This window comes from Strigops habroptila, chromosome 4 (genome assembly GCF_004027225.2).
Source record: "Strigops habroptila isolate Jane chromosome 4, bStrHab1.2.pri, whole genome shotgun sequence".
In the NCBI taxonomy this organism is placed as follows: Eukaryota; Metazoa; Chordata; class Aves; order Psittaciformes; family Psittacidae; genus Strigops; species Strigops habroptila.
Window position 1 is genome coordinate 36,351,721 of NC_046358.1, and position 21,074 is coordinate 36,372,794.

General features: G+C 53.9%; 3 protein-coding genes and 1 long non-coding RNA gene across 4 annotated transcripts in view; 2 read left to right on the plus strand and 2 right to left on the minus strand.

Annotated features, from left to right (window-relative positions):
- LTBP2 (latent transforming growth factor beta binding protein 2) overlaps window positions 1-9,866 on the plus strand; it is a 74,205-nt gene extending 64,339 nt beyond the window's left edge. Inside the window, 11 exon segments of the mRNA XM_030483823.1 lie at window positions 84-215; window positions 1,385-1,510; window positions 2,149-2,292; window positions 2,566-2,757; window positions 2,881-2,961; window positions 3,586-3,714; window positions 3,962-4,102; window positions 4,341-4,508; window positions 5,052-5,327; window positions 5,540-5,689; window positions 8,958-9,866. Coding sequence (XP_030339683.1) covers window positions 84-215; window positions 1,385-1,510; window positions 2,149-2,292; window positions 2,566-2,757; window positions 2,881-2,961; window positions 3,586-3,714; window positions 3,962-4,102; window positions 4,341-4,508; window positions 5,052-5,327; window positions 5,540-5,689; window positions 8,958-9,124 — 1,706 coding nt within the window. The 3' untranslated portion in view covers window positions 9,125-9,866.
- A 1,308-nt stretch (window positions 9,867-11,174) lies between these two features.
- Window positions 11,175-12,757, minus strand: NPC2 (NPC intracellular cholesterol transporter 2). Its single transcript, XM_030483822.1, has 4 exons — window positions 12,586-12,757; window positions 12,377-12,484; window positions 11,958-12,130; window positions 11,175-11,307 (listed from the first exon to the last, which is right to left on the minus strand). Exons 1-4 carry the CDS (start codon window positions 12,668-12,670, stop codon window positions 11,221-11,223), a joined length of 453 nt encoding a protein of 150 aa, XP_030339682.1. The 5' UTR covers window positions 12,671-12,757; the 3' UTR covers window positions 11,175-11,220.
- A 3,160-nt stretch (window positions 12,758-15,917) lies between these two features.
- Window positions 15,918-16,787, minus strand: LOC115607061. Its single transcript, XR_003991070.1, has 2 exons — window positions 16,255-16,787; window positions 15,918-16,161 (listed from the first exon to the last, which is right to left on the minus strand). It is a non-coding gene; the product is annotated as an uncharacterized LOC115607061 (long non-coding RNA).
- Window positions 16,452-19,601, plus strand: ISCA2 (iron-sulfur cluster assembly 2). The gene is made up of 4 exons (XM_030483825.1): window positions 16,452-16,848; window positions 16,995-17,163; window positions 17,292-17,407; window positions 17,599-19,601. Exons 1-4 carry the CDS (start codon window positions 16,667-16,669, stop codon window positions 17,771-17,773), a joined length of 642 nt encoding a protein of 213 aa, XP_030339685.1. The 5' UTR covers window positions 16,452-16,666; the 3' UTR covers window positions 17,774-19,601.
- Window positions 19,602-21,074: the final 1,473 nt, after the last annotated feature.

Sequence of the window (21,074 nt, forward strand, 5' to 3'; positions counted from 1 at the left end):
TGACTGAACTTGACCCAGGTGCTGCAGTGAGCAAGCAGGGTCCCCATCTAATCATCCTCACCCCCTTTCCCTCCTCCCTATAGATGTGGATGAGTGTAAAGAATATGGGGATGCCATCTGCGGCACATGGCGGTGCCAGAACAGCCTGGGCTCCTACCGCTGTATCATGGGCTGCCAGCCTGGCTTCCACTGGACCCCCTTGGGTGACTGCATCGGTGAGTACAGCCCCGGGTGTCCCTGTCCCTCTTCCTGGCAGGGACAGGGTGGCTGTGGGACATCTCTGCCAAGGGCGCGGGGGAGAAGGAGGAGGAGGAAATGTGTGGCTGGTGGAGAGGCAGATAATGCTGAGTTTGTTTTCTTGGCTGAGCTGCCTGCTTGTGTCTAGACTTCTCTCTTCCTGGCATCTGGAACAGACACCACATTGTGCTGCTTTCCGCTCTGGGAGAGTCCTGGGCAGGTTACAGCCATTCCAAGCTTGGGGCTGGACCACAGATCCCCATAAGCTGTGCTTGCTGGGGCTGCTGCCTGTGCCGGTCACCTGCCTGGCAGGGCTGGGTGAGAGGAAAAGCTGCTGGTACCACTCTGCTAGGCTGAGGAGTCTGGGTTTGGAGTTTAGGCTCCAGCAAAGAAGAAAAATCAAAGGGGATTCTGCAGTTTTTGAGGCTCCCCTGCCTGGCTCAGGGAAGGCTGCAGCAAGAAGGAGCTTCTCTGGCCTGCACCAGTGCTCGGACTTAGCATATGGTGCTGCTCCTGGCCTTAGGAGCAGAAGGCTGTGGGCATGCAGCTGCTCCAGGGATATCTCCCCCATGCAGCAGTAGGAGGGAAACAGGATGCAGCCAGCAGGGCTGTAAACCTGCCCTCTGTAGGCAGAGGACCCAGTTGTGATTGTCCAACCCCACCGAGCTGCGGCTAGGCAGAGATTACTCTCTGGCACTATAGCAGCTGGGGAAGGACGAGGTCAAGAAGAACAGGGCAGGACGGTATCATCCTAGATCTGTCTGTCTGTCTGTCTGCACCTGCCCCACGCACCTCAGCTGCACCCTTGTATCTCCTGCTGATGTGAGCCTGTAGGCTCTGTGTCCGTTTACACCTCTGGAGGAACCTGTGCTACCCTTAGTTGCCCTTGCCACCTACCTCCCACACTTCCCATGCATTTCTCATTCCCACCCTGCTCCTGTCTCTCAATCCGTGTGGACCCTTTGCAGCTCTGGATGTTGCCGGAAGCTTTTCTTGACACACACACTGATAGCAGGGGAGTCCCTCACATCAAGGGAATGCCTGCCCCATCCCTAGGTCTTGGGGTCAGAGCAGAAAGGTGTGGGCAGGGGGAGTCCGTTGGGAGAGGTGGGGTCTGGGGCAAGCCCTGCTCTCTGCTCTGCTGCAGACATAGATGAGTGTGCCAATGAGACGCTGTGCGGGAGCCATGGCTTCTGTGAGAACTCGGATGGCTCCTTCCGCTGCCTTTGCGACCGTGGCTATGAGAGCTCGCCCTCCGGACACTACTGCGTTGGTGAGTCTCCTGTGATCACCCTGCCAGTCACTGAGGAAAAGCCATCGGTAGATGCTAGGCTGGTGTCCCTACTGTGTGACACGTGCTCCCAGAGCATGTATGGGGACTGCATCCATGCATGGAGAATCCCAGCCATGGACAGGGCAGCTCATGGCAAAACCCTAGGCAAAATGGGTGCCTGGAGAGAATAGGCAGGGTGTACTATAAAGAAAAACATTCTCACCATGAAGACAGGCAGGCAATGAAACAGATGCCCAAGATGGCTGCACAGTCACTATCCTTGGAGGTTTTAAAGGCCCAAGAAGACAAAGTCCTGAGCAGCCTGGTGGGACCCCATAACTGACTCTGTTTTGAACAGGGTGTTGGACTAGAGGCCTCCAGTGGTCCCTTCAGACCTGGATGATCCTGTGATCCAGTGACTCACCACAAGCTGTAGTTCAGGCTCCTTGAATCCACTGAGAGCAGGGCAAGAAGCTCTTACCAGACTTGATTTGAGCCACAGTGTGAGCACAGCTCTGAGCTCATCCCTGGCAGCTTCCATCTCCCTGTTGAAGGGTGACCCTCTGCTGCAGACCATGCACAGGGTGTCCATGCAGAGGCAGGGCTTCCACTGCCCACCACTGCCCCTTCCTTTGCAGATGTGAATGAGTGCGAGCTGATGGTCGCCGTGTGCGGGACTGCGCTTTGTGAGAACGTGGAGGGATCCTTCCTGTGCCTCTGCCCCAGCGACCATGAGGAGTATGACACAGAGGCAGGGCAGTGCCAGCCCCGAGCAGCCTTGGGTGAGTAGGCAGCCAGGACAGAAGCATGGGTAGCAGCTACAGCAGGAGTGTGGTAGTCCTGGCTGGGATGAGATAAAGCTGAGGGGCTGCCAGGGCTGTACAAGCCCATGCAGGGACAAGTGGTTCTCATCTGGGGAGAGCTGAGGAGCCTGAAAGTGGGGACCTGTGAAGGCCACACTGCAGGTGATGGGTGTGCTCTGGGACCTCCTAGGTGTGGGATGCTGTGTTGGGGTGCCAAGGACCCCATCCCGTCTCTGCTCTGCTGTCTTCTAGAGGGCCCCGAGACACACACAGCCCACCTCTCTGATGGCACAGAGCGCAAGCAGTGCTACTACCACATCAGTGACGTTCGCCTGTGCGACAGCGTCCTAGCCAAGAACATCACCAAGGAGGAGTGCTGCTGTACTGTGGGGGCAGCCTGGGGTGACAACTGTGAGACTTACCCCTGCCCCATCCCGGGCACAGGTAGGACTGTGGCCCCACCACACCAGGCAAGGCTGGTGTTGTGCCTGCCAGCTCCACCTTGGTTGCACTAACAAACTGTTTTCTTTACTTCCCATCTTCCCTTGGCATCTACCTCCTGGCCAGTGGAGTACCAAGAGATCTGCCCTCTCGGGAAGGGCTATATTCCCCAGGAAGATCCTCTCTCAGGAAAAGTCTCTTTCACAGGTACTAGCACTATTTTCTCTCATTTATTCCAAGGAGAAGAGGGAGGGAGCAGTGCAAAACCTTGCATGGAGATGCATTCACAGAGATATCTCCCTGGGGCTGTGGTGGGGGATGCTAACATCCTGCTGCTGCTTTCCTCCATCCCGAGAAATTCCAAGTTGCCAGTATGACCAAGCTGGCAGTGCTCCTTCTTCCAGTCCTGCCTCTCTGCAGGCAGTGGTTCTTTCTTGGTGCAAATCTGTGCCCATTTTGAGCCAGGGATGGGGTCCAGTAAGACACAACCCTTCCAGTCACTGATCAGATTTCCCAGTGGCCAACCGGCTCAGCCTCTTGCACATCACCTCCAGGGGATTGTGTTCTTCCAGAAACTTACAGGAATTTCCTATTTGTGAAAGTATCCTGTTCCCTGTCATCCCTTCTCCTGCTCTGCCTGCAGGTCCTTCCCTCTGTGCTCCCAGGCATGGGGCCGGTGGGAGAGGCAGGAGGGCTCACTTGAGGACCTGCCAGTGATCCGGGCCAAGGTGCTGTGCCAGCTTTGTGCAGGTACAGCACCCGGCTCACCTTGCTCCCATGGCTCTGCTCACTGAGATGCTCTCTCCCTCCCTCCCTCCATCCCTCTCTCAGACATGGACGAGTGTGAGATATTTGGCTCCGAGTTCTGCCGCAATGGACAATGTTTGAACACAGTGCCGGGCTACAAGTGCTTCTGCCGTGCAGGCTACTTCTATGACTCCAGCAAGCTCGAGTGTGTTGGTAAGACAGCCTTAAAGAGCTGTGGGCACCTCACTGCACATGGAGGGACAGCTGTGCTGCTGCACGCAGAGTAGTCCCTGCTGCCCATGCTACAGGGCCAGGTCTGGGTGACAGGCTTCCTGGGAACCTCCTACAAAAGAGGAGAGGAGGTGGCAAGAGCTCCCAAGGTCCATGTCTGGGCAGGGTAAGGGCTGCATTGCCCATGTCTACCAGTCTGAAATGTTGCTCTATCCTTGTGTGTGGGCAGACCAGGACGAGTGTCAGAACGAAGTGTACTGCATCAATGGCGAGTGTCTGAACACTGATGGCTCCTACCACTGCTTCTGCAGCCTCCCTCTCGTGCTGGATGCCACTGGCAACCGGTGTGTGAACCTCTCCAGCAGGGCAGGTGAGCCTGAGACCCTGCTGTAGCACACCTTCACCCCAACATCCTGCCTTGTGGCTTGGTCCTCCGGGAGGGAGCACGGGGTAGGGCTTTGTGTCAGGCTGAGGTGTGCCAGCACCAGCATGTGTGCAGCCAGGGCAGCGTGAGCAGGAGCTGGGGTGCATGGTTGTCCCTCTCAGGAAAGGTGGGTGGCACTCTTCCGGATGATTTTCGTAGCCTCCTTTGCTTGTGTCACTTGCAGATGCCTCGGAGGAGTATGAAATCCACCTGGATGTCTGCTGGCAGACCGTTGCCGACTACATCTGCCAAGACCTGCTGCATGGCGAGCAGACCACGTACACTGAGTGCTGCTGCCGGCTTGGCGAAGCCTGGGGCCAGAACTGCGCCCTCTGCCCACACAGGTCCTCCGGTGAGTGGGGTGGCATGGGCAAGCATCCCCCGGCAGAGGTGGGAGCGGGCTGGGGTGCCAGTGGTCATGTCCTGCAGGGTCGGCCACATATGTCTGCAGTGAGGGCTCCTTTTGTTACCTGCATTGCCAAGACCAGTCCAAGGAGTGGGTGAACCCCCTGTTCCTCCAGGGCTGGGCTGCACCTGTGGGTAGGATGTACCTGAAACTGGTTTGCAATGAGTCCGAGGTGTTGGAGGGGAGAGTTACTCTGTGCATCCCGCTGCTCCTGCTTAGCTTAGGAGAGGTGAGGCAGTGGCCGGCTGGGATGGGAGCACACTGGGAACTGAGGGTTCTTGCTGCTCAGGGACTTGCTGGCTCCAGACATGAACTGGTCTTCTTGAAGATGGGGTCTTGTCAGCAAACTACAGAGCTGCAGCTTTGGAGGCCACTGAATGCAGGCCTGGATCTGCTTGCCCAGTGTGGATGCATACTCTCTGGCCATAGTGGACCTACCTCTTTTGAGCCAGGCTGCACTGACTCTTCCTTTTCTCTCACCACTTGCAGCTGATTTTGCTTTCCTGTGTAATGGGGCCAGTGAAGACAGTGAGAGAGGGGCTGAGCTCCGAGAACGACCTAGGTATGAGTATGGACCAGGCTTGGAAGACCCCCACTACGGCCTTCCCAGCCCAGATATGGGCCCCTACTACAACTACCTGGAATCTGAGTACGGAAACCCAGATGCTGGTTTCCCTCGGAGGGAACCCAGCAGCGAGTTTCCTGGCAGCCCTCTGCATCATGGCCCAGGGCAGCCCCCACCCCACTACGTGCCCAGCCAAACTGGTGAGTACGGGGAGACACAGAGAGGCGCCTTCCCACCCAGCTTGTGTCTGTGGGCACTGCTTGGCAGCTTCCACCCCAGCCAGGGTGCTCCAGGCTCCGCTCCTGGCTGCTGAGTTAGTCCTGGCCTCGCCAGTACCATCTCGCCACGTGCCCGATGTCCCCTCCACACGTGGAGGGTCACCCTGCTCTAACACCACCTTACCACCCTCCAGGCCTCTACGAGGGCTTCGAGGGGCTGCAGGCTGAGGAGTGCGGGATCCTCAACGGCTGCGAGAACGGGCGCTGCGTGCGCGTCCGGGAGGGCTACACCTGCGACTGCTTCGACGGCTTCCAGCTGGACATGACCCGCATGGCCTGCATGGGTGAGCGGGGCCGGGCCAGCAGCCGGGCCGTGCGGGCAGCCTGGCCCCGCATCCCGTGGCGGCTGCCGCTCTCTGGTGGTGCTGGCCGGGACAGCTGCCGGAGGAGTCCCTGCTCCCGGGTGCTTCCTTCCTGTAGGGCTGGGAGGACCTTCCTGAGGGTTGAGCCGGCCACTCTCTGCTGGCAGTTAGGTCAGGGCAGCTCTGTGCACCGCGGGGAGCAGCTCACTCCTGATTTCTTTGCATAGCACCCTACTACATCACCAGACACTGCTACTCTATCCCTGTTTAATTTCCTCGACATTCACCACTGACCTGGTGAAATTCCTCGCTTTCCACCCTGCCCTATGAGACACGGTCTCTAAAGCATCTGTTAGCAGTTCCTCTACATCCCTATGCCGTGTCTCAATCTTTTTCACAGTGCAGCTCCCCAAGTCAGCTGAGGCCCCAGGCAGTCAACAGAGCAGATGAAGACTCTCTTTTTCCTTAGGCACAGCCCTTACTCTAGCTCCCAGCTCTTACTGATCATGTAGCTTCTTTGTACAGAACCCGTGGTCTCTGCCTCCCCAAGTGCTGCTGGGCAGAATGGCTGCCTGAGCTGTTACTCCCTGTTCTGCATTTGTGCACTGTTTCACTTTCCTTGGCCACAGGATTTTTTTGCATTTGCCTTCAGTGAATTTTGTTTGGTTGATTTTGGACGGCTTCTCTGCTTGATCAGAATGAGTCTGAACCCTGCAAAATGCTTGCAGCCTGGTGTCACACACATGTTTTATAAGCAAGGGAATTCTTCCTTCGTCCACCTTAATGACAACATTTAGCTTGAGTACAGGTCAGGACAGACTCCTGCAGGCTATGCTTTAAATGTCTTTTATTGTAGCAGACAGGTATTGCTAATTACCTTTGGTGTGCGGCTTTGCGGCTCATTGTGCAATTGCTGCAGTTTCATCTGGACTGTATTTTCTCAGTCTGCTTGAGTGTGTCATGTGAGAGCGTGTTGAAATCCTCACCTTGGCCAAGGCACATCATATCCACCACTTCTCCCTTATCTGACAGACCAGTTATCAGGTCACTGAAGGGAACTAGATTGGCTTAACGTAATCAGACCTTAACAGATCTGCACCAGCTATTTAATGACCCTGATATCCTTTGGAGTGTTATGACCTAATCACTCACAAACCTGGTCTGCTTACGGGAATGGGGGTGAGCAGTCTGTAATCCTGGATTCTCCCTTCTCTGTTTTTGAAGATAGTTACCAGATTTACGCTTCCTTGGGTCTCTGAAACCTCCTTTATCCTCCATCTCAGAGAGAACTGCCAACTTTTCAGGGACTGCAGGAGCATTAAGATGTGAAGATGAGTTGCAACAAGCCTTTAGCAATATGGATGTAACTGCTTTATCTGTCCAAATGTTGAACCTCTCCATCATAGGATGGCCTTTCCCTCCCTGTGCTCTTTCACCTTGTTCAAATACTTCAGACGTGGTCTGCACCCTGTCTGGTCACCCCAAGCATTTTTGATGGCTGGAACAAAGCCCACGCCAGCTGCTCCAGCCAGCTCGGCTGGCTTTTGTTTCCCCCGCCGATAAGGACCAGACCAACATTCCCCAGTGTTTCCTGCTAACATATTTATGGAGTCTTTGCTTGTTGCCTTTTGCATCCTAGACTAACTAGCACTCATTTTACACTGGAGTCTATCTTGGTTTTTTCCCTTCAGTTCTCTTACTTGGTGCTTAGTCACCTCTGTGTTTTCACCTTGCTGACTTCAGGCATGTAAAATACTCCTACAGCTGCTGCAGTGCTTCCCCTCTCACGTGCCTGTGGGGATAGCTTGCCTTCACCCCACAGGATGGGCTGCCTGCCTACCCCTGCCTGAGTGGGCAAGCTCCAGGGCTTGGTGCACAGTGATAGCACAGACTGCTGCTTCTGGCTTTCATGTGACTGGTCTTAAGTAGCCTTGTTTTACTTCTCCTCTCAATTCAGTGGCCCACAGCCAGGCCAGCTCTTCACCCTTTTACCTTGCCCTGGAGCACCCAGCAAGGCTGTCTCCCTCTGCTTCCCAGGCTGTGGAGCACATCTCCCTTGATGTGCTGCCTAACATCTCTTCCTTGGGCTTCTGAGCAAGCCCATCCATGGTGATGTTCTGGTCCTGAGATTTAGCCCAAGCCCACAGTGCCCATTCAACCATTGCTTTGGCTGCATATGAAGGCTGCCTTGTTTCTCAGGCTCTCATCTCACCTTTCCTTTCTCCTCGTTCTTCTCCCATGACTCAGCAGTGCTTCCTTCTGCCTTACCTGAAGGTCTTGCTTCCAGCCTCCTTCCCTGGGGTTGCACTTCTCTTTCTTTGCCAGATAGCCCCCTCCACCTGTGCTAGGGATAACCTGCCACTCCCCGGGGTGGCAGAGCTTCTCACTCCTCATGGGGTCCATTGGTCGCTGCCCGGGCCTTCACTCTCCCTTGTGTGGCAGGCTGAACCCACCACTTGCTCCCCACTCCTGCTTCCTGCTGATATGTGGGGGTGAGGCTGGAGGTTGTGGTCAGAGGGCTTGGACCTGCCTTGGCAGGTGAGGATTTGGGCTCTCGAGGTCCTGTGAGTGCAGACAAAGGCTCTGGGGTGCACAGGGATGCTCTGCCTAGCTGGTGGCCTCACCACAAGTTGGGGTAGCTCAGGGAGGGTGTCAGGGAGATGCATTTAGCAAGCGGGGCAGCTGCTATAGGCTCGCATGCACACTCTAGCCCAGCGGCAAGCCGGCCAAGCGAGCCCTTTGGCACAGTTAGTGGGTTAATAAAACAAGCCCTTATTTGTGCAGCACGAGGTCTCTCTTTGTTCTGGTCCTGGTGATGATAATCAGCTGCTCAGGGCCACCATCATCTGCCTCCTCGGCCTTGTCGGATCAGGAAACAGCATTTTCCAAGGTTGGAGGTGGCCTTTCTCCCAGATCTGCGCTACTTAGCTAACCACAACTTAGCAGAAAGCTGCTAACCCAGGGGTGTCACAAGCTGCAGAACATGGGGGAACCATTATCTGGTGTGCATTGCTGGGGGTGGGAGGAACTCCCTCCCGTGCTGGGGGATGCTAAATGCTGGGGATGTCACCCTTGGGTAGTGACATCTCTGGGTGTTCTGAGGGGTGTGGGAGGCTGGAAGGGTCACGGGCATCCTGGAGGTGCTGGGGGTGGGCATGGGCCACCTGTGGGGTGGCAGGGGCACAGGAGGTGGCTGTGGGCTGGGACTGCTCGCTGTGCCATCGGCTCACCCCTGTCCTTCTCCTTGCAGACATCGACGAGTGCGAGGAGGTGGGCGGCCCTGAGCCCCTGTGCCAGGGTGGCACCTGCAAGAACACGGAGGGCTCCTACCGCTGCCACTGCTTGCCAGGCTACATAGCCCTGGCCCAGCCCCACCACTGCGTGCCCCAGACAGCCCAGAGCCCACCAGCAGCGTAGCTCTAGGGGAGCAGGGGTGAGGGTGCTCCCCTCCTGCACACGGCTCTGGCACCCAGGAGCATGGAGAAGGCCCCCCCCGAGGCTGCGGGTGCTTGAAGGCTCTTCGCTCCTTCCCTTCCGAAGTGCACAACTTCCTCGCCACCTTCTCTCTACAGGTGAGGGCTGAGCTCCCAGCCTCTGCGCCCCCTGCACCCTGCCAGCCCCTGCTCCTGCTGCAGCAGAGCCCCCCCCTGCTCCCAGCACATGTCGCATCGCCCCATGCCGTGGAAGCTCACGGAACACCTTCCCCTGCCACACAGCCCCAGCCACCCCACCTCACCCTGCGAGGAAGGGGGTTCATCTCCCCACTGCTGCTGCACTGACCTAGCGACAAGCCTCACCCACACCATGGGTGCTGGCCCTGCTCCTCGTGAAGCGTCCAGCCCTCTGGCCAGAGCTTTGAGGGGGGTGACCCCAGCTTTCTAAAACTGCTGCCTAACCCTGGGGCATGGGGAGAGGCCGGAGGGGGCACAGGGCCAGCTCTCCCTGTGGCCAGCCCAGGCGCAGCCCTTAGCCGGGCATGTCCCCCCTGTGCCCTGTGCTGCTGGGCAGGGGGACAGGCACAGCTTCCTCTCTGTAAAGTTGTTGGTGACTCTTTTTTTGTTGGGTTTTTTTTGTTGTTTTTTAACCGAGTCTGCTGGAAACTTCTCTCATGTTGTTAAATAAACATATATTTTGGGCCTCTGTGGCTCAGGACACTGGGGCTGTTCAGAACTATGCTTGTCTTGCCTCCGCCAAGGGGTATGAGATTCACATCTTCCCTGTGGGTCTAGCCTAGCAAGGCCACCACACTCTTGTAAGCCAATTTTTATATGTGTCTCATGCTGGCATCCAGCCTCCTCCTGAGCCAGAGCAGAGACTCTTGCCAGGCCAAATACTTGCTTATCTCTCAAGCCCAGTGCCAGCAGAAAGAGCCGACTCCATCCCCACGAGACAGCACAGCAGTTGTGGCTGCTCACACCCTGCCTTGTTCACACTCAAGGGGGCTGCATTTAAGCACGAGAGCATGTAGGTTTCTGCAGTTGGCAGGTTCGGGAGCCTGCTGGTCCAGCCCCAGAGCCCTCACTACAACAGCCTTTACCTATAGTGCAGCAAGCAAGGCCATGCCTTCTACCACCACCTCCTCAGGGAGCCCTTGCACAGTTTCAGGGCAGCACAGGACCAGCGAGGCAGGAGCACAGCCAGGCGTTGCCAGATGGACACTGACAGCCAGCAAGAGGTGCCTGGCTGCTCACACATCACCCATGCTCAGGCCAGCATACCACCATCCCATCCCCACCTTCAGCTGAAAAGCAGGAAGACCAGCCAAACCCCAACTAGAAGATGCTCAGCCACTCTCCTCCTCTCCCCTCATAGAAGACACAGAAGCAGATAATATCTATCTAGCTTTTATTAAAAGGAAAGTTATAAAAAGAGGTTCAGGAGCTCCCAGCAGCTCCAAATTAGTAGTGCAAACCATTGATTAGAGAAAGAATCATCCCTGCAGAGACGTCAAACGCCATTTGGCTTTGCATCCATAAAAAAGTGTTCCTGCTGCAGGCCTGCTGGCACAAGTGGGCCCAGGACAGAGCAGGCTGCCAGCTCAGGGAAAGTCTCCTCTCCTTCAGCGCAAACACAGGTCCCAGGGGCATCCCGGTTGTGGCGGAGCAGGAGAAGCACAGGAGGGTGGATGTAGCTGGCATTCTAGAAGAGGCACTGAAGGGTTACCAGGTAGCAGCTCAGATACTAGCCAGGGTCATCACAGAGAAACTCCTTGGAGAGGACAGACAGCTCCATTTCAAACAACTAATGTGCCTCCACAGAGCAGCTGGAGGATGATGCTCAGTCACTCCTGCAGCAGGCACTGCTCGCCCTTGAGCTGCTGTGAGGACACCCAGGGGACTCTAAAGGGGGTAAGAGCCCTCTGCCCAGGCTGACCTTGCAGGAACACGGTTCTGGCTGCTCAGAGGCTGCAGAGCTCTGAAGGAAGCAGTAAGAAATGCTTATTATATAAAAGAATTTGGCCTGTGTTGTCTTCTGGTTTTCCCCTCCCCAAGCCCTACTAAAGGCAGGGCTCCTCAGCTGGTGATCTGCACTGGTATCTTCCAGCAGAACAACATCTGGTCTTGGTCATCCACCAGCTCCCACTTCACAATCAGTTTAATCTGAAAGCGAGAGAAGAGCAGAGGAAAATGAGAGTGCTCAGGAAACCACAAGGCAAGGACATGGGGAGGAGAGTTATCACTTCTATGGAGCAAAGAGGTCCTGGGAGCTCTGCATTTAAGAGATATCTCTGAGAGATATCAGAGGTGGGGTATTGCCCTTGCTGCAGTAGGTGGGCCACGCTCCTGCAGTGACTCCTGGAATATCTTGCATGGATGGAGGGTTCAGCTGCGTGACACAGGAGATGTTCACACACTGTACTCAGATCCTCACTCTCTGAGTGAGCAAAGAGTGGAAACACCCTGCAGCCTCCCAGCTGAACTGCACCCTGGAGCCAGCACCCCCAGTTTGGGAGCATTTGGCTGAATGCAGCAGGCTCTGCAGGGAGGCATAGTACAGGAGGATACTTGGGCAGCTGAAGCCACTTCTCAGCAGCTGGAGGCAGGCTGCTTCCTCTGCTGGGTCTGTCCCAAAGTGGGAACTTGAAACAAGTGTCACGCTCACAGCAGAAGTGCATACAGACAGCCTAAGGAGTCTTCTAACCCCTTCCCTACCACCAAAGGACAAGGTGTCCTTCCTTCAAGGCAGGTGGTGGGACTGCCCCAGGAAGGGCAGTATCTCTGAGGAGCATACCAGCTGCCTGCTTACTTACACTGGGGTACTCGCTCTTCACAGGGAGTTTATTCAGGTAGCTGTAGGAATGGCCCTTCTGAATGGGGCACTGGATCCCGGACTTGCATCCATCAGGCTCAGGAATGGGAAAGGGGATGTCCACGTGCAGCATCTCACCATACACCCTTGCTTTGCTGCCCTGGCTCTCGATCTCTGCAGAACACAGAGAAGCGTGAGCACAGCATTGGAGCAAGGAACACACTTCTACCTTACACCCTCCCCTCCACGTACCCTAGAGGCTGCAAGAACACAACTAAGGGATGCTCTTCCTCACCGCCACTTCTTCCCACCCAGACCGCTTTCCAGCCACCCTCCCTTACTTCTCTCCACGCAGTAGGACCGAGGTGACCTCCCCCCGCGCAGCCCACCCGGCACCCCAGCTGGGGCAGCAGTGCTCACTGCTCGCGAAGGTGACGTTGATGCTGTAGGACGTTCCCTTGTGGAGCAGGCACGGCTGCGTGGGGCACGGACTCACGTTCACCTCCTGGATGCTGCCGTCTATGGAACCTGCAACGAACAGCCGGGCTTACCGCACTTTCTCCGCCTGCTGACCCCCCCCCCCCCCCGCCACCCCGCCGCCGCCGCCGCCGCCGCCCGGAGACACTCACCGCAATCGACGAAGCGGAGGGGCTCGGCCAGGGCGGTGGCGGCGGCACCCAGCGCCAGGAGCAGGGCGAGCGGGGACGGCACCATGGCGGCGGCGGCAGCGGGAGCGGAGCAGCGGTGGCGGCGGCTCCGCGGCGGTGTCACATGAGCGCGGCGGCCCCGCCCAGCGGTCAGCTGGGGCGCCCCGCCCCGGTGCCCGTCCGCCGCCCCGTGCCCCCGGAGCCGCCTGGGGGCAGCCTGGCGGCAGCGGCTCCTGCAGTGCCGCGCTCCGACAGCAGACACCCTACTGGGCTGGACAGAGCGCGCTGCCGCGTAAATCCCCGCTCCCGGGCAGGTGCGCTCGGCGCCCAAGGGCAGTGGCTGGAGGACGCGCCACGGTGCAGCCCCGCGGTGGGCTGGGAGGCTCTTTCGAAGAAGCCGGCGTAGTAGTCTTACTCGTTACTTACTTCATACCTCCTGTTCGGCATGTCGAAAGCTGAGTAACCCGAGTGCCAAGAGTGACATCTGCTCAGTAATTGGTGTGGTTGCTGCTCATACAAGTTAGTCCCGCTTCTCAAACTTGTGAAATGCCAGAGACTGCCAGCTTTGTGCTGTGGGTGCTGGGGCAAACCAGAGGACGATTAAGACGCTTCAGAAAGCTTTTGACCCCTGCTAAAGTTTACAGCTTCTCACCAATTTCACATGTCAGCAGCGTTACCTTTAACAGGGTCGTGCCGGGGACACAACAGAGAGGAAGGACGTGAGCGCTGATTTGGTAGGGACGCGGCAGAGCTGACACAGCTTTCCCGCAGCAGCCCTCTGTCCCATCCCAATGTGTGCACACTCAGCCTCAGCTGTGCTGCCAAGTGACTCAGGGGCAAACCCCCCCCGCTTTGCTCGGGCCCGCCACCACGGGTGTCATACCAAGAAACACCTCAGAGGTTTTTGCAGGAGTGAGCGGGGCTTGCTCTTGTGCGTCTCCACTGAGCAGCTCAGCTCTTCCGAAGAGGAAGGAACCTTCCCTTCAGAAGGAGAAGTAGATCTGCGGGGGGGGGGGGGGGTGGGGGGGTGGTGTCTTACTTTTTTTTTTCTGAGTAAGCTTTTGGTTTGTAGAGGCCTCAAGCAAGCAGACCAGAGTGCTTACAGCAGCCCTATCAAACCAAAAATCAACCAAAGACCCTCCTAAGACCAAGCTCTATATTTAAGCCTACCCAGCACACTTCATACCTGACCCGGATAAAGTCTTTTCCTTGCCCACAGGAACTCGTGCCCTTAAAACGGCTTTCCTTCTCCCCACCCTTCAAGTCTTACAGCTGGTAAACAAAGCCTGAGCTTTGACTGCTGGGAACAGGATCACAGTCAGCTCAGAGCAACACCATAAACTCCTGTCACACATTCACAGGATAAGCAGTGTCACGCTTGGGAGCAAATTCTACAGTGCATTAAATCAGGATGCCTCTCTGAGAAATGGCTCACCAGATATCTTTGCTTTACAGACACTTTTGCACAGTGGCAGCAACTACATAGATACAAGTCTACATGTATTTCAAAGCTTTTGAACTAAAAATCATTGAAACTAGGATCAGAATTAACACATCTATTCCCTCCAGATCTGGATTAATAAAAATAAAACAAACCAGTAAGCGTAAGTTTGTAAAACTACAGCCAAGGCCTTTACTCAAGAAAGAAGCAGAAACCTTCTGCCCAAGGTTTTTAGCTGCTATCACACATTACCAGTTTTGCAATAGCAGCACTAAAGCTTAGGTTCCCCAGGGCAGCATAAGCATCATAGACCAAACAGACCTTGCTTTTAGGCACATGCCCCTTTTGACATCTGATACAAGATGTGGGCCTCCAGGTCACCTTGGAGCCCAACATTTCACCAAAATTCTCAATTCAGCTGTAGGTTAGTCTCATTATTTTGCAGACAGGGCTCTTCCCAGATTAACAACTTCACAGTAAGCTTGTGCTAAGGTGTAGAAACACCAGGAGAAAAGACTAAGGAAACCAACAGATAAATTCTTTTCAGCAAGACTGATATTCAAGTTCTTAATTTCTGCAATCCAACCACCTCTATTACATGAGGAAAATGTCTAAGGTTCCACTTCATGAACTAGCTACACCCGATGAATCCAAATCCCTCCGACAACATTGCACTTGCAGCTTGGTAAACAGATGGACTTGCAGGCACAACAGCAGCAGTGAATACAGAAGTCAGGTTCTCAAGAAAATCCACACACAGAGACTAATCAATTTTACTGTTCTCTCAGCCAGAACATACTCCTTTTGCTGCAGGTCATCAGAATTCACATTGAAACGCATCACAAGACGCTCTCACATTCAACACCACGCCAGAGGTTTTATTATCACCTGTTTCTGAAGCGCTGAAACAAGCTCAGTTTTCCACCAAAACAGATACAGGATGATTAAAGCATACACATTGCAGAGGAGAATAGCGCAAAATATCTAGAGAATTCAACTCACAGCAAATCTCTTCAACACAGCGTGCTTGAGGAGGGCTAAAGGAACTCCCCAAACCCAGATACCACAGACCAGAATAAGAAGTGGAAAATGAAACACAGCCAAACCTAAAAACAGATTACATCAAGCTATCGGGAACAAGGTGACCAACAAAATCACAGCCCAGGAAGGAAGAAAACCTGGAGTGTAACTCCGGGTGAGAGAAAAACAACCATACCCCAAAGCTGGCAGAAGGAAAAAACAGTAAGTAATAAGAGGTGCAAAGACATAGCTGTTCTCCTTAGTTACACCCGCTCCTCCTAGCCACTCAGAAAATTCGCCCCAGCACCTGAGTCACTCCTCAGCAGAGTGGATTATTAATCAGATTAAATTAACTGAGGCCAACTGGCCTCTTTCTCATTCTTTCAGTTTGAGGTAACCATTTGAGCAATATCCCAAGTGCCTTGAAACTACTTGTCTCACTTCTGACACATAACACTGGTAAAAATGAAGGTGTTTTAGCTGGTGTTACACATTAGAAAGTAGGAGTGTCTAGTTTTTGGGGCTATACCCATTCTCCAAAAGGTGTTCAGAGTGAATGGAGTCACAACATGGGCAAATGCAGTGGGATTGGTCTAATACACTCTGTGGGAGAGAGAAGGAAAGCCAGTGGATGGAAAGCAGGCGTGATCCCCCAGCTCTGCTTTTGGGATGCCACATTGATAATAACCAGAGAAACACCCCAATATGCTTTTTTAAAACATGAAGTGTTCCAATATGCCTGATGAGGATTCATCAACTATTGCAGGTACTCACATTAATACCACCCCCCTAGGACCCTGCCTGTGATGCTTTATCCTAATGTCGTTAGAATTAAGCCAAGAGCAAGCAAAAGTAAACAGGTCAAACCAGATTTTATTTACATGCTCAGGGTGGGACAAATGAGCAAAAGCACATGGTTGCAAGAGCATCGCCTTGCTTGAAGCAGGACGGTGAGAACGCAAGCCGTTGCTGGGTCCCGAGGTCTCCTGGTGCTAAGTCAGCCCCTCCTGCTGGGATGACTGGTTTTCCTCCACATCCCGCTGCGTGACTCTCCACAGGCCTGGCCAGGGTTGGGGAACAGGATTCTTCCCCCAGAACTGCATGAAGAAGAAGGAGATAAAGACTCTTTTAACCACGGGTGTGTCTGTGAGCAACCGGCCAGGCCGCTGTCACATGTCAGATCATCCCACCTGATAAAGGAGAGCAAGGCAGGAGGGCCAGGATCATGGGAAACCACTACAGCCCATCCGCCTGGGCCCCGTGTTTGCTCCTCAGGCGGCCTAACTCTTCCGTCTTGATCCCTCTCCAGGTCTCTGGGTTCTGCTTGGGATAAACAACTCTTAGAGCTAATTCCAGGACAAACACGCTCTACGTGGAGTGCTGCGTTATTTACTTTATTTATTCTTTTACTGCTGTTTTATTTCCCTCCGTGAGCACTGGTGCTTGTGAAAAGAAACACCCCCAAGGACAAACAGCGGCTTCGTGCCTCTGTGCAGAGCTCTATCGGCTTCGGTGGCTCTGCCGAGGGAGCAGCCGAGCACTGCCCGCGGTGGGACGCCGCCGGCCGGGCCCGCACGGTGAGGTGCAGCCGCCCGCGGCCCGATGGGGCGGGCAGTGCGTTGGCTAGCAACCCCCACCGGCTCAGCACTTCCGTCTCGGCGGGCGCCATTAGCGCCTCGCCGGAAGCAGGGGCGGCGGGCAGCCAATCGGGGCGCCGGGAGCAGTATGGCGGCGCGGGGGGCTCTGAGGCGCTGGTGGATGTTGGCTCCGGGCGGCCGGACGAGGTACCGCTCCGCAGCGGCCCTGAGTCCGCTCGGTCCCCTCGGCGGGCGCTCGGTATCGCCACTGTGCGGCGCCGGGCGCACCCCCTCTCCCCGGCGTGTCAGGGACCCCTCTGAGGCCCCCCTTTCCTCTGTTCTCCCTGAGGCAGCTGGTGTGCCGCTCCGCTGTGCCGAGGACGAGCGCTGCCGGGGCCCCCCGCGGGCCCTGCCTGTGCAGTTGGCCGCCCCCTGCAGTGGGCATCGTCGTTCTCCCAGCCGGGCCCGACAGAGAGTGAGCCCAGCGAGGGACAGGTGTTCCTCAGCGAGAGCTGTGTGAAGGTAGGGACCACGGGTGCCTCTGGCAGGGGTTTCCAGACTGTCTTCTCTGTCAGAGGCATGCAGGGGAGGCACCTGAGTGTTCCTTAGTTTGTCAGTAGGTCTTTTAACCCTCGTCCTTTTCTTCGCAGAGGCTGTTGGAGATCACAGAAGGCTCAGAGTTTCTCAGGCTGCAGGTTGAAGGAGGCGGCTGTTCTGGATTCCAGTACAAGTTTTCCTTGGACACAGTTATCAATCCTGATGACAGGCAAGGGCAAAGGGGTGTAGTGGTGGGCAGGTGTGACTGTGCTTCCCAAAGGTGACAAAAAGGGTGTGCATTACATGGATAGTATCTTGTGTTGAAGGGAAGAAACCTTTGAGGTAAAGCAAGTGCTCAGGCTGTGCTTTTCTGACGGATCTGCAGCACAGCTAATGGTTAAATATGCTGCTTTTCTGCAGGGTATTTGAACAAGGTGGTGCCCGCGTGGTCGTGGATGTGGACAGCCTGGCCTTTGTGAAAGGTTCCATGGTGGACTTCAGCCAGGAGCTGATTCGCAGCTCCTTCCAGGTGGTGAGCAACCCCCAGGCAGAGAAGGGTTGCTCATGTGGGACTTCCTTCTCTGTCAAATTCTGACTGGAGTTCCCATGGATGGACACAATCTGCAGACACTTCCTGGCAGTCTTCAGAGGTTTTTGCTTGCAGAGGTTTTGCTGCTCCTTTTCATCTCCTTTACCCTGTAACACAGCTGTTACACATGACTCCGGCTGTGTGTATGTCTGCACTGAGCCTGTCTCCAAGGCTTGTTAGTCTTCCCTTCAGAAACATGAAGTAGCCCTGAGCATCCACATGGGAGCATTTTTAGCACCTTGTGAACCACCGTCCAGGTGATGCTGACTTGCCTACCCTGTCCTGAATGTGGAACCACTGCACTGCTTATCTCTGCAAGAGATGGCTATATATATATATATGTGTGTCTACTGAAAGTTCTTACTAAAGAAATTCTTTGAGGTTGATGGGTATTGCTTGTACATTCCCATGTGTTTAGAATCTGGGTTCTTTCAGGGTACTCTTGCTTATCTGTTGTTTCCAGCCAAATGGGACTTGGAGTTTCTCTCCTGTATACCTCCCAGTGCTGCCAGCTCTGCAATCCCCATTAGTGGGCTTTTCCAGATACTTTGCTGTTCTCTTACCCAGCAGGCTTCTCTCAGTCCCAGGAACCTACAGTGATTTTGCTGTCAGTCCCCGGGATGAGAACTTTTACTTACTAAGAGTAAGTGAAGCTAAAAAATGGAGGTAGGAAGACTTAATAGCTTATTAATTTTATATGAAAAACCCCCTTGTGTGTATGTGTGTATATATATGTATGTATATATCTATATGTGTGTGTGTATATATATACACACACACACAAAACACATAGCCCTCCATCCCCCACTGCTATTTTAGTCTGTTCCTAAACCTGACTTGGAAATTTAGGTCACACAGACTCTCTAGTTTCAACACAAGATGTGTCTGCTGCCTTCCCTTGTCAGCAGGAAGGGAAGTTCAGGTGGCCCAGGCAGAGGAGGGTCTGGAGTGCTACTTAAGGGTCCTCAAGTCCTTTTGACTTAGTTGTCTGGGAATCTTTGCTTCACCGTTTAATCTCTGACTTGTGCCTGGTTTGATGAAAGAATAAAATGGCTCCTTTCATTTCTGAAACTGCCATGGAATGAGTAATCTAGAAGTTTCCAGGATAACATCCTTTTGATTAGTTGTTTTCTGTAGATTTTTGTCTGCCACTAGATGTCTTTTAAATCGGAATGATTCACCTGCTTCTAGGTGAGAGATGGGGAAGCTACTTTTTTCCCCTCTCTTGTGTTTTATCTGATCATAACCAAATTGTCTAAGACTTGAATCTCTCACGTGAGTGTGGGAACACTGCATGACTTTGGTCTCAAGGAAGCTGCTTATGGGAAACAAGCTTTTTAAGACTCTGCGCCACAGGCATTTTTGTTGTTAAGCTTCCAAAACATCTTTCTCAACTAATCAGCAGTGCCTATGTACAGCACTGATTTGCCTGTCGATTCTTAGTGATCAGAGTTCATAGTCAGCTAGTTTCAGTTTCATCTGTAGATGTTACGGGAGTTAGTGTGTGATCTCCTTTGACTTCATCCCATGAGGGATATGGATGGGACTTGGAGCAGCAGCTCTTTTGATTTAGTCCTTGCCATTTCCTGCAGTCGACAAGATCTACCTAATTGTGTTGCTGTCAGAGGGAGCTGGGTTTAGTACTCTCCTATTTTGTAAAAGGGAGTAAAAGGATGTGATTAAAAGACTTCTCCAACCACCTGCAGGCTGTTTTGGCCCTACCCTTACACTCCCAGGTCTTGAATGTGATGTCAGCCAGAACTGCCTTTGAGAAGTATAAGACCTAAAAGCTTGTGTAGGTAGAAGACATTTAAATAAACTCAATTTCTTTCAACTGGGATAACTAAGCAATGAAACTTGGCAGAAGGAATTGCTTTCTGAAACAGGAAGTATAGATCCATTCTTGATCCATTTCACACAGTCTGACCTTGGGCAAGTCTATTTTTGGGGTCTTTTAAGGGAAAGAAAAGTGCATCAGTAATGCTGGGGAAGTAGCAAACCACCGGCTCTCAAGGCCTCTTTCCCCTAAACTAAAGCCGGGCTTCAGCCCCTGTAAGCATGCAGCCTGCATCTTGGGTTACTGTTCTTGCTATATGAAAATCTGCTGTGTCTGTTCAACCTAGCCATGTTCCACCTCCCTTCACTTACTCTACGCTGATGAAGTAAATCAAGCGAGTTCTGTCCATGTCTAGTGTCACCCCGTTCAGAGAATCTGCCTCTCCCTCCCTCCCCATACAGAGCATGAGGCTTTGGGTCCCTACCGGTATCACCGGCAGTGTTGCTGGGCTTGACCGGGAAGCTTGCATGGGTAGCTTGCTCTGCCTGCGGTTCTGTCAGTACTGCTCTAACTGCACTAGGTGGACCCCTTACTCCGGAGTTGCTGCGCTGGGCGTACACGGGCATTTCGACTTCTGTCTGGGGTGAGGTTGGATCTGCTCCATGCAGGACCTAGGCAAGAGCAAAAGTTTCTTTGCAGCTGCCTGTTTTGGAGGCGGGAGCTGAGTTCGTCTGGTCTCTAGACCAGAGAAACTGCTAAGAGCTGGAGAGGTTCCAGCTATACAACACGTTTCTCTTGGCCTCCTAGTGCTGCTTTATGGGAGCAGCTGTAATATACTGGCTAGAGCTATTAGTCTCCCACTTGCCAGTAGTGAATGGGTGCAAAGGGCCGTCTGTCACCTCCAGAGTCCTCCTGACTCAGGCTGTCAGTACATCGAAGACTGAAAACTTCTGTTCATGTTAGGAAGTCATAAAGGGGGTCCTGTTAGCAGAGGAGGATCAAAGTGACCTTGGTGAATTTTTGCTGTGTGTGCAGAAAATGCTAGATCTGGCTCCTATGGAAGAAAAAAAAATCCCAACCTGTCTAGGTTTGTACACTGAAGGATGCAGTGATGGCACCACGCTGTAGGCTGTGGGGCAAGACCAGCGGTTCCAAAAGAAAGGTGCAGAGTAGTAGACAAGGGATTTGGTCCTGCCTGGGCTGTGAGGGACTGCCAAGGCATGCCTGTGAGGGATCCATAGTGTGGGGATAGGTGGGAGCCCTTGTACTGAAAAAATCCAAGAAATATCAGGAGTACGGAGCTGGAGGTGCTGCCTTCACTTCATGGCAGATGAGAAACCGCAGTGGAAAATCTTTTTCTGCTCCCACATGAAGAAGGAGGATTCTCTCAGTTCACCCACCTGACAAGGAATGAATGATCAAGAAAGAGATATTTATGGAAACCTATGTCAGGATGAAACTTCAAGGGAAAAGGGCACAATCATCGGTGCCACTGACATGCAGTAGAAAAGGATGGAATAGAAGTCCTCA